The 14,269-nt window shown below is 47.7% G+C and overlaps 1 protein-coding gene across 3 annotated transcripts in view; it reads right to left on the bottom strand.

Moving 5' to 3' along the window:
* plcb3 (phospholipase C, beta 3 (phosphatidylinositol-specific)) overlaps positions 1-6,021 on the bottom strand; it is a 51,641-nt gene extending 45,620 nt beyond the window's left edge. For 2 of the 3 annotated variants that reach the window (XM_030432002.1, XM_030432005.1), the window contains exon 1: positions 5,427-6,021. In XM_030432002.1, coding sequence (XP_030287862.1) covers positions 5,427-5,525 — 99 coding nt within the window. In that variant the 5' untranslated portion in view covers positions 5,526-6,021. The remainder of the gene's footprint in view (positions 1-5,426) is intronic. The other variant, XM_030432003.1, reaches the window with a different exon arrangement.
* Between the last annotated feature and the right edge of the window lie 8,248 nt (positions 6,022-14,269).

Here is a 14,269-nt window from a genome sequence, read left to right as displayed (position 1 = left end):
TTCCTCTGCAGGGGGAGAAAAGAGTTACTGAAGCCTCCACAGTGGATCCCGGCTATCAGCGCTGTGGCATCGTAAACAAATTCCACCACATGATATAAAGTGATTACTCAGAGCCGAGCCGGAAAAAGAAAACGGGCTGATAAAAAGGAGCTGCTCGACAAGTCCCAGCATGCACAGGGAGAAACGTCTGTAACAGGTTCAACTCTTTCACTCAACTTCTCAGAAACTGTTCAAGAGAATGAAGTCATAAAACCGTGGTGACAAAATATCAAAAAATCAGATTTTAGTCACGCAAAAGAAAACTGCAAAGAAAATCTGCTGGATCTGATTTAGAATAAAATAAAGGTCAGCGTGTGATTCTGAGAGCTGAGGTCAACAATGGAGCCATTAAACTAAAAGTTTGACCTTTTGCTTTCTTGCTGAAAGTTAGATGAGAAGATTGTTACCACATTGTTAGCTTAACAGCTAAAAGACAGGAAGCAGGAAAAGAGCTTCTTTTAGTCCAACATTTCTAATTCTTACACCTCGGCTCGAGGAGAGAACAAACAGGACGGCTCTCGGCCCAGAATGGACCCCATTAACATCTGGTGCCGATCCAAGCTAAAGAACTGACCCAGAAAAGTTTCCTCACTTGATCTTGAGCTACAGTACAGGTGGAGGTGATGTTTGACACTGGTGGAGCAGACAGACATCGATACTGATATCAGGCAGCAGAAACCCAGATGTCAATATATTAGCTAATAAACACACACAATGATTCCTTAAATGTGCTTATTGAACACTTGTGACACGTACATGTAACAGAGGCAGATTAACAAATCCTCTGCTTGTTTAAAACGATGTAACAGGAAATAAATTACGACTTCACATATGCAAGAAATCTGTGTGTCCTTACGCTTTATAACGAACCATTTTCCCTTTTTTCCAGACTTGCTGAGATATGCCGACTAGTCGCTATTCAACTCTGATCGAGGAAGCACACAAAATGTGAAACTGTTCCTTTTACAACCTGCTTTAGCATCCGCACTATGATTTAACTTTAAATAGACTGAAAACATCCAAACCTAGAGCTACATATTCGGCTGTTTCCTTCCAGCTATGTGAGTGAGACATGAACTCTGTCGTGGCTCTGAGCGTGTCAGCTCAGGATGTCAGTGAACGCTCGGTCTGGTTTGACAGCACGGTGCTGATGAACACTGAGACCAGCAGCAGCACGGACGCGTCTCCAGCCTCCATTCAATGTTTTCCTATTAATGAGGATTACTCATCCTGTGTGACTTGTTTTCAGGCCGAGGTTTACTTCTTAATTGTGCGACGTAAACAAACTCCAAATGAAGTGCGCTCTGCTGATGGAAGGTGTGAGGAGGAGGATTTATTTGGCTTTTTGTGTACGTTTATGATTTATATCAAGGAGCGGAACAATGGCAGCGAGCCCAGCAGCTCTGCAGACGAGCTGTCTGTCTCTGTTTGTTTAATTGGCTGTTTGGGAGGAATTTTAACTGAATTCCAGTCGGAATTCACTTAAATTGAATTGTGGCCGCGCTGCAGAGGGCGGAGCAGCGGCAGACGGAGGGAGGGAGGGAGGAGGAAAATGGTTTGGCTCTGGAGCCTTACAACAAGCTCGAACAGGAAGTCATTCAACGTGAAGCGCACACACACCCAGAACAAAACCACCACACACACACTCACACACACAAACATGTGAGCACATGTGTGTACACAGAGGAAAGATGGTCAGCTTGGAGTGCATTCCTCCTCCACCCCCCCGCATGAGTCAGTGTGTGACAGTGTGTTGGACGACGACAGCATCAGCACGGCGACAGATGAGGACAGGATCAGAGAGCGAGGGCAGGAAGAGGAGGTGAAATGAGCCGTGTGGAGGACGGACAGGAAGGAGGACGGACAGGGAGGAGGACGGAGGTGAAGAGACGAGGACGACTGGGAGGAGGACGGACAGGGAGGAGGACGGAGGTGAAGAGAGGGGGACGGAGGTGAAGAGAGGGGGACGGAGGTGAAGAGAGGGGGACGGGGTCAAACGTGGGGTTTGTCATGTAAACACTGCGCCGCGCCCTCGGGCTCTCCTCTGTCTGTCCCCATTCTGTTCTCACTTTGCTGAATCCTTAAAGGAATACGCAGAGTTTTTTGGGACAGCAGCTCATTGGTCAACTGTCGTCCCTGTTAGAACAAAGACAGACACCAAAATAAACCCGGCGTCCCGAGTGGATCAGAACCGCTATCAGAACCGCTGAGCTCCACGTGAACACTTTTATTAGATGACACCTATTAAGTGTCGTGGTCATCAAGACATCTTGGAACGAGCGCTGACTGAACATTCACTGAATAAACAAACTGACCTTAGAGAACGACACAGTTTCATACTGTTTTACTGAGTGTATATGTGGCGGACCCTGCCACATAACGACACAGTTTCATACTGTTTTACTGAGTGTATATGTGGCGGACCCTGCCACATAACGACACAGTTTCATACTGTGTTACTGAGTGTATATGTGGCGGACCCTGCCACATAACGACACAGTTTCATACTGTTTTACTGAGTGTATATGTGGCGGACCCTGCCACATAACGACACAGTTTCATACTGTTTTACTGAGTGTATATGTGGCGGACCCTGCCACCTCTCTAGCTAACATCGTTCTCTGGACCTCATCTTCCTCTGAGAGCAGCTCGTTTATTCAGTTATGGACAACACAACGTTACTGAGTTTGTCTTATTACCTCATTATTATTGTAAATACCAAAATTCTGAGTTTCTCCAAAACTACACGGCGCCCCTGGAAACAGAGAGCATAATAAATTCTTATCAACTCGACTTGGATCAGAACCAAACGCTACCGATCCTTCATTTATCCCCGTAGCAAACGTTTCCTTTGCTCCCTGCACACAGGGCAGATTGATTCACGCTCAGTTACAAACAGAAGACCTCCAGAACCGGTTCTGAACGTGTAGAAGATGGACTTTCTCACCGTGTACCCTGGAAACTGCCTTCATACCATCCACACACACACGCCATATTAACAAGACGTATCATGAAGAATTTAACGGTGTTAACCAGTCAAGCTTCCTCCTTTTCACCTCTCAGGTCGCAGGTTAGATCACATCTCATTAATGGGTTGATGTCTGATAATCCCTGCAGACAGTCTTTCCTTTACACTCAGTTATATTCTGGATCTGCTTCCTGCCGTCTCTGCAGAGAGTTTCTGACACGTCGCTTTGTGAGAATCAACAGGATTATTAGAAGCTGTGAAGCACGTGTCACTAAACAGAGGCGGCAACTCACAACTACCTGATTCATCAATGAAAACTCCATGCAAACTTTCCCCAGAGCTCAAAGTTTCACGTTCACACTGACTCACAGTCCAAAGCCAGAACCACAGAATATTTAGCGTTTGATTTATTTGTGCACTGACGATCAAATGCGTGTTTCGTTCAGCTCCTGGTGGACTGGAGGAGGGCAAACACCTCCTGCAGGAGGCCCCGCTGCCCCTCGAACACCCCGAGACCTCCACATGCAGAGACGGGTCCAGATGACACCGTGTTACCAACTCACTGACCGACCTGCACAGCATTTACATCATGGAACTGACATGATGTCGTCAAGACAAACAGAAGGACGTACACCTTCAGGGTCTGTCCGTCAGATTTACAGGATCTTTATGTAAGAATCTTAATAGTTAGTATGTATGTCAGCACTGGTGGGTAAAGAAGGAGGGACGGACAGACGGGTCGGTCACTCCGTCTTTTTCTCTTGTTGTTAAATATTCTGCGTCTGTCGGAGGACGTGAGGAACCGATCACACTGGAATATTTTGCATTATTTGGACACTTCAACTTTCTGGTGATACGCTGCAGCCAGTTTGTTAGAGTCCTGTTCTTTGCTCAGACAGCGACACCCTCCATAATTAATCTGATGATGGTGGTGAGACCCTCCCCACAGACTTCATTACAGAACATACGTAAGCACAGACTGGCTGGAGGTCAGATCTGCATGCTGTCAGTTTAATGACGGAGCATCTTCTTCTTCTTCTGGTCCCCAAAACACCAACATGCCTCATCTTCCTCTCTAATCTCCACCACATCCGTCCTCTCCCTCCCTCTCTCTCCATAAGCCATTTGTTGATTCTAGTGGGAAACAGCAAATACAGCGGGATGAAAGATAGTCGAGGAGAACGCATCCACATGTTTCCGAGTGTTCACACACTTAATCACCAGCACAACCATTTCCTGGGAATTCCCTCCGAGAGACGTGGAGACAGAGCGACTTAGTGTGAGAGAGCGGGCGCAGAAGGAGAGGAAATCAAAAGGACATTCAGTGTTAGCGTGACAAGACCCTGCAGAGGCCCGACACACACACACACACACACACACACACACACACACACGATCATTACAGTGTGTGTGTGTGTGTGTGTGTGTGTGTGTGTGTGTGTGTGTGTGTGGCTCTGCTGCTGCTAATAAGTCGTCTGCAGCCACTTCTTTTCTGGGTCAACGCCACACCTGAGCTCCTATTTGCAAAGTAAACTTATGATAACAGCCACACTGGAACTATGGACCGACGATCCTCACACACACACACACATATGCACACATGCACACATGCACACACACACACACACACACTTGCATGCAGCTGCATTGTAAATCCAAGACAGGGGTTTCCAAATGGAAGACACAAGGCCTCCAGTTAGGATCCAGATCAGCCTGCGACTCTGTTAATCATTGATGGCTGCTCGCTCACACACACACACACACACACACACACACACACACACAACCATGATTATTACGCACACGCTGCACAAACCTTCGTGTTGACATAAATTAGAAATTCAAACTCATAACTCCACATTTACAGCATCAGTGACGTGACAACTCACACTGAGACGTGTTGGTCTGTTACACCAGCTGCTCTCAGAGAGGTGGCAGGGTCCGCCACAAACTAACAAAGTTAAACAGAATGAAACTGTTGAGACACAGAACTACAGAACTGCTTTAAAGAGTGTGAAGTAGAGTGAAGCTGTTAGTGGAGCTGTAAGAGGTCCAGGTAACCTCCACACCTGCAGACCCGGACAGGTGCTCACACACACACACACACACACACACACACAGAGCTCAGGGAGCAGGGAGCAGAGCTGAACCCGAGCCAGAGCAAAACCGGCTCGACCAGAAGTCAACACAACACGCTGAGCGCGGCAGAGACCAGCGGGGTTACACACCGCAGTCTGTTTAAACTGTGCGGGGCTGTGCGGGGCTGTGCGGGGCTCCTGGGCTGACAGCCGGGCGGGGACACACCTGCACCGTCCCCCCGGAGCCTCCACCTGGGCCCCGCTGTCACCGACACACAGCAATCTGAGTCTTTTCACTTTCAAGTTACACAAAGCGGAAACAGACTCCGACATGTCCTCACCTCGTCCCACTTGATGAACTTGCCTCCCTTCTTCAGCGCTTCGTGGACGGACACGGGTTTGAGCTGCAGCGCGTGGACTCCCGGCTTGGCCCCGGCCATGGCGAGGGACTCCTGCCCGGGCGCCAACGCCTAAACCCGGCTGCGGCGAGCTGGACTCCTCGGAAGGAACAACACGGCTCTTCCTTCCTTCCACTTCCACCCGCGGGAGCTTCTTCTTCTTCTCCTACTTCTACTTCTTCTTCTCCTCCTCCCGCTCCTACTCCTCCTCCTTCTTCGTCCTCTTCTTCCGGGAGTTAATTGGAGGACCGAGGGAGGGGAAAGTTTCTGTCCTCCGACACCGACCTTAAAAGTAGTTGGACCTCAGCGGGACTGAAGAACATGAGACGGTCCGACCGACGAGCTGCTGCCGCGCGCCGCGTCCTGTCCGCGTGCACGCACCGCGGGGGCGCGCCTGGAAAAACTCCCCCTTTCTTTATTATTATTATTATTATTATTATTATTATTATTATTATTATTATGACAGGCTTTGATTCCTATCTGTGTTTGTTTATGCAGAATCCTTTAATCGCGCTGAGAGATCCTTTCCTTCCTTCCTTCCTCCCATCTGCTCTCCCCCTCTCTCCCCCTCTCCTCCCTCCTCTAACCTAACTTTCTCCGCTTCCTCTCCCTCTCGTCGCCTCCTCCTCTCCCCCTCCTCCTCCTCCTCCTCCCCGCATGTTTTCTGTGGAAAAAGAAAGACAGAAAAACAAACCAAACAGGAGATGATTCCGAGAGGAGAAGGGCAGAGCGAGGGAGGAGGAGGAGGAGAAGAGGAGGAGAGGAGGAGGTGAAGGAGGGAGGCAGAGTTTGGGTGAAAAGGGGTGTGTTTTAATTCACTTCCTCTGCCTGCTGGAATTTACAGCATGCTTAATTATACTGAACATGAAAATGTGAAACAACATTGTTTTTGATCACTGTGAAGGTTTTGCACTCTACTGGAACTTAAAGGAAGGAAGTGTGGAGGAATTTAAGTTTAAAAATGTACAAATAATATCTGCAGAAGGTGAAGAAATAGCAGTTCAATGCTGGATGCTAACCAGCCTAGCCGCGGCCTGAAGCTCCTGTGCTGCACGGCTGATCGAGCCGCTGATTGAACCTTTAAAGGGCGTCTGGTGATTTATCATCACACCTCCATAAAGTCTGGAGACGTGTGAGAGGCAGATAGACGAATGAATCGTCACAATCGGAGCAGTGAAGGCTCAGATATCAGGATTTTGTTCCTGGTATCAAGTCAAGTTCCAAAGAATGCTCGATTCTACACTTCCCACAATGCAACGCTCCTATAAACCCAACAACATTCAGTGTCCAGACAGTCTTCTTCCACAGTTTCTGTGTGATAAGCTCAGATGTCACGTCCACAACGAGCGTCCCCTCCATCTTTCTTTGTTTCCAGACTGACGGATGTCTGATAACGAGCGACATCTTGCTCACAGCAGTCACACAAACAAGTCAGAGGGCTTTAGAAAACTCTCCGTCCTCATTTGGAACAACTGAAAAAAGACGCGGATGTCAGGAATGAAACGTTACGCGGACACGAGCTCTAAAGTGCTTTTCATTAAACCCTCCATTCCTCGTGAAGTCACGTCCTTTAAACAGACTCTCTGTTTAAACGTTACAGCCTCGATAACCTGCCGACATGTGGAGGGGTGAGTATCTCTGTGAGCTTTGGGAGGATTGTCTGGAGCCACAGAGGACATTTTACAGCTGTTTGCATCCACAGACTATAGATTACTTCCTATTATTGACCTGATGTGCAGAATCAGTGGAGTGCTTCTGTAATGAGCCTGGCTTCAGTCCTGCAGCCTCCACTGAACACGTGATCAGTCAGAAAGATCAGACCGCTCTATGGCTTTGTGCTAAACATGACGCTAGGTAGCTTAGCTTAGCATGAAGACTGCAGGCAAGTAGCTGGTTTAATAGCAATTCTCTGCATCAGTAATTTAATATGTCAAAATATTGCAGAAGAGGAAAAAGTATGCTGCAATTTATCAGCTAGCTAAGTCAGCTAGCATGAAACAGAAATAGCCTAGCCAATGATTTTTGGATGCTGGTGACAGTTAGCTTAGCTTGGCACAACGCAGGCTAACGAAATCTGTTGTTAACACCTAGCATAGAAATGTAGCTGACTTTACACTTTGGTTTATGTAGCCTGCAGATGAAACTAATGATATATGTGTTAATTAGTGAGCTTTGGAGGTTCTTGTAGGCAGATTTCTTTTTGTATTCTTGGGACGTAGCCTAGCTTAGGCTAAGCTACATGTTGTCAGGCTGTGGGTTTGTATACATCTATATTTTGTATTTCACAGAATGTCAAACTGTGGATAAATAAAAATGGTGTAACGTGCATCTCTGTTTCACCGCAGGGATAAATAATATAATTATCAGGGGTTGTATTAATATTTAAATCACCTGTGTTTTTAATTCCTTTAACAGTTTTCCTTCTGTCAGCAGTGACGGATCACTTGTGCTGCCAGTAATGTTATTAAAAACATGGCAGCACTTATCAGAGTCATTGGAAATACACAGTAATCAGCTTAGAGGTCATTTGGAAGCGATGGAGGATAAGAGGCTGCGCTGCCCAGGCGGTCCGATCGTGAGATGAAGGATATATTTTATGAATGATGATATTAAATCTGCATTATGTAAACAGGAAATAATTTAGAGGTTTTGGCGGTGGGGTAATCGAAGCCGCCGAGAGTCATCAGGTAACTTTCCCCCGCCGGCAGCCGTATCATGTTTTAAGAAGCGTGAGAGCAAAAGGAGGCTGAAAAGCTGAAGTTCAATCCGTCCAAATCCTGCTGCCAAGCAACATTACGACTCAGACTCTCATAAAAAAAAACACTACGGCGCAACAGATATTTGGCAGCCGTGACCATTCTCCAGCTCCTTAACTACACCCGGCAGGAATGTCTGCTATGCTGCAGCCTGCTGACTTACTGACTGACTGACTGGCTGCTGCTGTGCTGTTCCTCCACCAAACCCAGAAACAGGCGACGAGAAAACCTAAAGAACATCCAGAGAAATGCTCAGAAACCACCTATGGAAGCTGCTGGAGACACGTGACCCTGAGGAGGTGATGAGGAGGTGATGAGGAGGGGAGGGGAGGTGATGAGGTGGTGAGAGGAGGTGAGAGGAGGTGATGAGGAGGTGAGAGGAGGTGATGAGGAGGTGAGAGGAGGTGATGAGGAGGTGAGGGGAGGTGAGAGGAGGTGAGAGGAGGTGATGAGGAGGTGAGAGGAGGTGATGAGGAGGGTGAGAGGAGGTGAGAGGAGGTGATGAGGAGGTGAGAGGAGGTGATGAGGAGGTGATGGGGAGGTGAGAGGAGGTGAGGGGAGGTGATGAGGAGGTGAGAGGAGGTGAGGGGAGGTGAGGAGGAGGTGAGAGGAGGTGAGTGAGAGGAGGTGATGAGGAGGTGAGGGGAGGTGAGAGGAGGAGAGAGGAGGTGAGGGGGGGTGAGGAGGAGGTGAGGAGGAGGTGAGGAGGAGGTGAGGGAGGTGAGGGGAGGGGGAGAGGAGGGGGGTGATGAGGAGGTGAGAGGAGGTGATGAGGAGGTGAGAGGAGGTGAGGGGAGGTGATGAGGAGTGATGGGAGGTGAGGGGAGGTGATGAGGAGGTGATGAGGAGGTGAGAGGAGGGAGAGGAGGTGAGAGGAGGTGATGAGGAGGGGAGAGGAGGTGATGAGGAGGGGAGGGGAGGTGATGAGGAGGTGGGGAGGGAGGAGGTGAGAGGAGGGTGAGGGGAGGTGAGAGGAGGTGAGAGGAGGTGAGAGGAGGTGATGAGGAGGTGAGAGGAGGAGAGAGGAGGGAGAGGAGGAGAGGAGGGGGGGGAGGAGGGGAGAGGAGGGAGGAGGTGATGAGGAGGTGGTGAGAGGAGGGTGAGAGGAGGTGATGAGGAGGTGAGAGGAGGTGAGGGGAGGTGAGAGGGGAGGTGATGAGGAGGTGAGAGGAGGTGATGAGGAGGTGAGGGGAGGTGAGAGGAGGTGAGAGGAGGTGATGAGGAGGTGAGGGGAGGGGAGGGAGGTGAGAGGAGGTGAGAGGAGGTGAGAGGAGGTGATGAGGAGGTGAGGAGGTGAGGGAGGTGAGAGGAGGTGATGAGGAGGGAGGGGAGGTGAGAGGAGGTGATGAGGAGGTGAGGGGAGGTGATGAGGAGGTGAGGGGAGGTGAGAGGAGGTGATGAGGAGGTGATGAGGAGGTGAGGGAGGTGAGAGGAGGTGATGAGGAGGTGAGGGGAGGTGAGAGGAGGTGAGAGGAGGTGATGAGGAGGCCAGACAGACGAACGACTGGCACTGAGGAGGATGTGTCACTCTGTCTGTCTGACTGAGCTGTGTGTGTGTGTGTGTGTGTGTGTGTGTGTGTGTGTGTGTGTACACACACACACACATGTGATGAGGAGGTGATGAGGAGGTGATGAGGAGGTGAGGGGAGGTGAGAGGAGGTGATGAGGAGGTGAGAGGAGGTGAGAGGAGGTGATGAGGAGGCCAGACAGACGAACGACTGGCACTGAGGAGGATGTGTCACTCTGTCTGTCTGAGCTGTGTGTGTGTGTGTGTGTGTGTGTGTGTGCGTGTATGTGTGTGTGTGTGTGTATGTGTAACTGAGTCCAGACCTGTTGATTAATCTGATCTGGAGCCACCACACACACACACTCTCACACACACACACACACTCACACACACACACACCACACACACACACCACACAACACACACACTACACACGACCCCTCTCAAATGACAACAACAAACACGCACCACAATGGAACACAGCACATGTGTTCTCTTCCGCAGCGCAGCACCAATTGCATCTGCAGAGATATTGGTGTTTTCTCTGGTGTCATAATTACAATGCACCACATCCACACACACACACACACACACACCCACACTCACACCACACACACACACACACCACACACAAACACACACACACCACACACACACACTACACACACCAAATCTTTTTGGCCAAACAGCCGTCTGCGCCTCCTCCCTCCTCCCGGCCTCTCTCTGGTTTCCTCTCTCTGTTCCTCCCTCGTATATTACAAAACACTCCCCCTCGATCCTCCTTTGTGTTTCTACCGTCTCCGTTCTCTCATTCCAACAGGTGTATTCAGCTCTCATTGGTACGGTGGAGTCGATATGGAATCAGGGCAGCGAACACATTCTGTCCTGAGAGTACTGTAGGTGAGGCCAGGTTCTCCTTTCTGTTTTTCTCACTTTCTCACAATCTACTTAACGTTTTATACGTTAGCGGTTTGGCTTCCCGGGACGGTGTCTGACCGCAGCCCAGTCACATCTCTCAATCACACATGAGCTGGTTTTCTTTCTGTACCCAGAATCAGGTCTGGTGAGATCTGCAGGCTCTGATTCTGCCATGTGAAACCAGATCAATATCACCACTTGTGTTCACATCAGAAGTCAGATACTGAGTGTGTTTTGTGAATGACGGCTGGCTTTTAGTTTGTTCCAGACTGAAGTATCTCTGGGGCAGATGTTCATGGTCCCCACAGGATGAATCCTGACGACCGTCTTGATTGCCTGACTTTTCCTTTTGTCTCCATGATGTGGAAGGTTTTTGGTTTTAGTGACGTGTTTGAAACCTGGAGATTTTGCCCTGAAATGCAGTAAATGTGTTCATGATCCCCAGAGGATGAACCTGAATGAGTTTGATGATCCTCTTGCATCACATCACACACAAATTAAAGCTCAACATTAAATATCAACATCCACTTGACGGATTCGATAAAAATGTTGAAACTGAAATATTCAAGGTTCCCAGAGGATACAGCCTGATGACCTGAATGATTTTCTCCACCAGCAGGTTAACAACTATTGGATGGACTGCCAGAAAAATATAGTACACACACATTCCCATCAGGCCTCAGCTGCACTTTGGTTTACCTGCTTATTAGCTAATTCTTAGCATGGCTAACAGGCTAAACTGAGGAAGGCGAACATGGTAAACATTATATCTCCCCTGCTGGAAAAACCAGCATAGACCAGCACCAAAACCAGCACCAAACACAACATGGTGGTCACCAGCAAGACCAGCATATGTTGTGTTTGGTGCTGGTTTTGGTTTTCCAGCAGGGATCGTCCCGCACAAGAGGACGAGCTGAGCAGAAGGAAGAATCATTTAATAACAGAGATGTAGAGAAAAGCGAGGGATTTAAAGGAAGCTGGAGGAGAGGTGACAGGACAGTTTACATTCATTGAGATGTAACGGAAGCGAGCGTGAGATCTAATCATGTTCAGGCATTTACTGTTGTTGTGTTCAGTCTGACAAGAAGGAAGAAGGATGTACGGCTCTCCTATTCTCTGTTCATCGAAATACGAGTGTCGAAAAGGAAGTGAGTTATGAAAGAAGAGGTACAGGTGGGGAGGAAGAGTTTGGAAAAGGCGTAGGCTGTCAGCTGAAAGAAGAACTCATAACGGCCTTTTAATAAAGAGGGTTATGAAAAGAGACGGACGGGACAATGGAGGTTAAAACAGGAACAAAGCGAGCGGCTGGTTGAAATGATATTGTGGAGAAAGAGAAGACCCCAAACACTCCTCTCTCTCTCTCTGCCTCTCGTGACAGCCACATCTCTCTCTCCAACGCACAGCCAAGGACTCACAAAGCCACATTGTATAAAGACACACAGGATATTCAGTGTGTGTCTGAACACACTGCCCCCTCCCGTCGCCACACACACCAGCACACACTCTCACTTTAATAAGAAAGGCCTGACTCAGTCAACAGTAGCAATAAAAACTTGATCAGATTACTCTCCACCGCGCTGCAGCTCAGATTTGGGCCTGAAGTGTCCGACGGTCCACCGGAGACCAGACGCATCTGTCTCCATAACACTGCTCAGTTATTGTCCATGTGTTTTGGAGAAAAGCTATCATGTGGGCGTGAGAGAGAAGTGCTGATTACAGTGTTGAGGCATTCAGACAGAACGCAGATGGATTCGACTGAGAAGTCAAATCTGCTCTCATGATCGCTGCGTTCATTACACTCCACTCCGTCCAGATGAGATTAGCTGCAGCTGTCAAACTGTTACAACCCTGGAAATGTTCCTCCGGGGGACTGAACTGAACCAGGATCTGTACTTTTTAATCAGGCTCCTCGTGGCTGCGTGTTGTCCTGTACTGCCACCTGCTGTCTGCCGGGCAGCACCGGCCTCCCCGCGGTGCCGGGCTGGCTGGGTTGTGCAACAGTTAGGAATGTGGAGGTGGAGGCGGCTCTGCTTCAGCTCCTCTCGGCTATGAGGACGCTCATAACAGGAGTTTACCTGTGAAGGTGAACGCGTCAGTCACACACAGCTGTGTGTCTGCACGAGTGAACGAGGGGGAAGCTTTGTGTGTACAGCAGCATACAACTGTTCAATAACTCCAACACTGACTTCATGTAACCGAGTGTTTACTTTGTCTCATATACCAGATATTAATAAATAACACAGTTACTCAGTTACTCAGTTACTCAGGTATTTGTACCTGGCTTGAGTATTTCCCTGTTCTGCTGCTTAAAGGTGCAACATGAAGTTTTACAGAAGTGAAAACTCGTCACTGATTCATCTTCATGATTAAACAAACTAAATAAACAAACTCCCTTTGTTTTCATTTGTTGTACTTTGTTTACATGTGGCGGACCCTGCCACCCTTCTGGCTTCTGTTCTGGGACCTTAAGAACAGTTTGTTTATTCAGTTATGTAAACAATAAATATGTCTGAGTTTGTATTATTACCTCATTAATAGTGTAAATGTTACAGTTTCTGAGATTTTCTCTTCCTAAACTACGCAGTGCCTCTTTAAAACTTCTGCTCCTCTACAATTAGATCTAATATTGTAGTTTTTACTCCACAACATTAATTTGACAACTTGATTTAGTTTAATGACACAATATGTGATACACAACACAATAAATTATGATGTAACATAACACATTTAGATTTTATTGACTAAAATAAGAAGCTTTTTTAACAACTTATTATGAGTTGTTTGTACTTTATATGTTAATTTTGTCCACATTTCACAGTGTACCAGCTCAATATTAAAGAGATGAACACACTGATGGATGAATTATTATCATACAATAATATTCTACACACGATTATGAATACAGTAAAGTAGACTGATGAGTCTAAGTTGTACGAGCTAAAACGTTTAAACAACTTAAAATCATTAATCTTCTTTACTCGGTAAAATCTGAGATCATCAGTTTCCTGGATGTGGACAAACGTCTCTATGATAAATACACATTTTCTTTATTATTCTATTCTTTAAGTTATAAGTTTGACATGAACAATCACAGCTGTATGTGTGAAGTTGAGCTGTAAAAGAGTTAAAGTTGTCTTTGGACATCTGAACACAAACAGAGACAGAACAGTGACATCCAGGCTGACTCACAGCTCCACAGCGCCCTCCTGTGGGTGGAAATAACCTCAAACAGGCCTGTGAGTCTGAGAGCAGTTCTCCAAATGAAGCCCGGTTTACACTGCCGAGCCGTGTGACCCACATGTGGTGAGATACTGTAGAAACCAGAGGAGGAAGTGAGACCGGCAGCAGATGAGCTTCTTCCTCTTCTGTTTTTACTGTACAAACTGGACATGTTCCTGACAAAGGTGGCAAACAACTGCACACAGTTACTAACTGCACTGTCCAGCCATACTTCACACTGCTCCACATCATCAGACGACTATAGTCTAAAATGTCTAGAGGAGGAGCCTATCATGTGTCAGGATATCCACTGAAACTAATTTAAATATGTATTATCTGTGACGTCTTGTGTGAAGACAGATTCACCTCAAACTTCTAACAGAGTC

The sequence above is a fragment of the Sparus aurata genome, chromosome 10 (assembly GCF_900880675.1).
Source record: "Sparus aurata chromosome 10, fSpaAur1.1, whole genome shotgun sequence".
In the NCBI taxonomy this organism is placed as follows: domain Eukaryota; kingdom Metazoa; phylum Chordata; class Actinopteri; order Spariformes; family Sparidae; genus Sparus; species Sparus aurata.
This window is presented reverse-complemented; position numbering and strand designations above follow the sequence as displayed.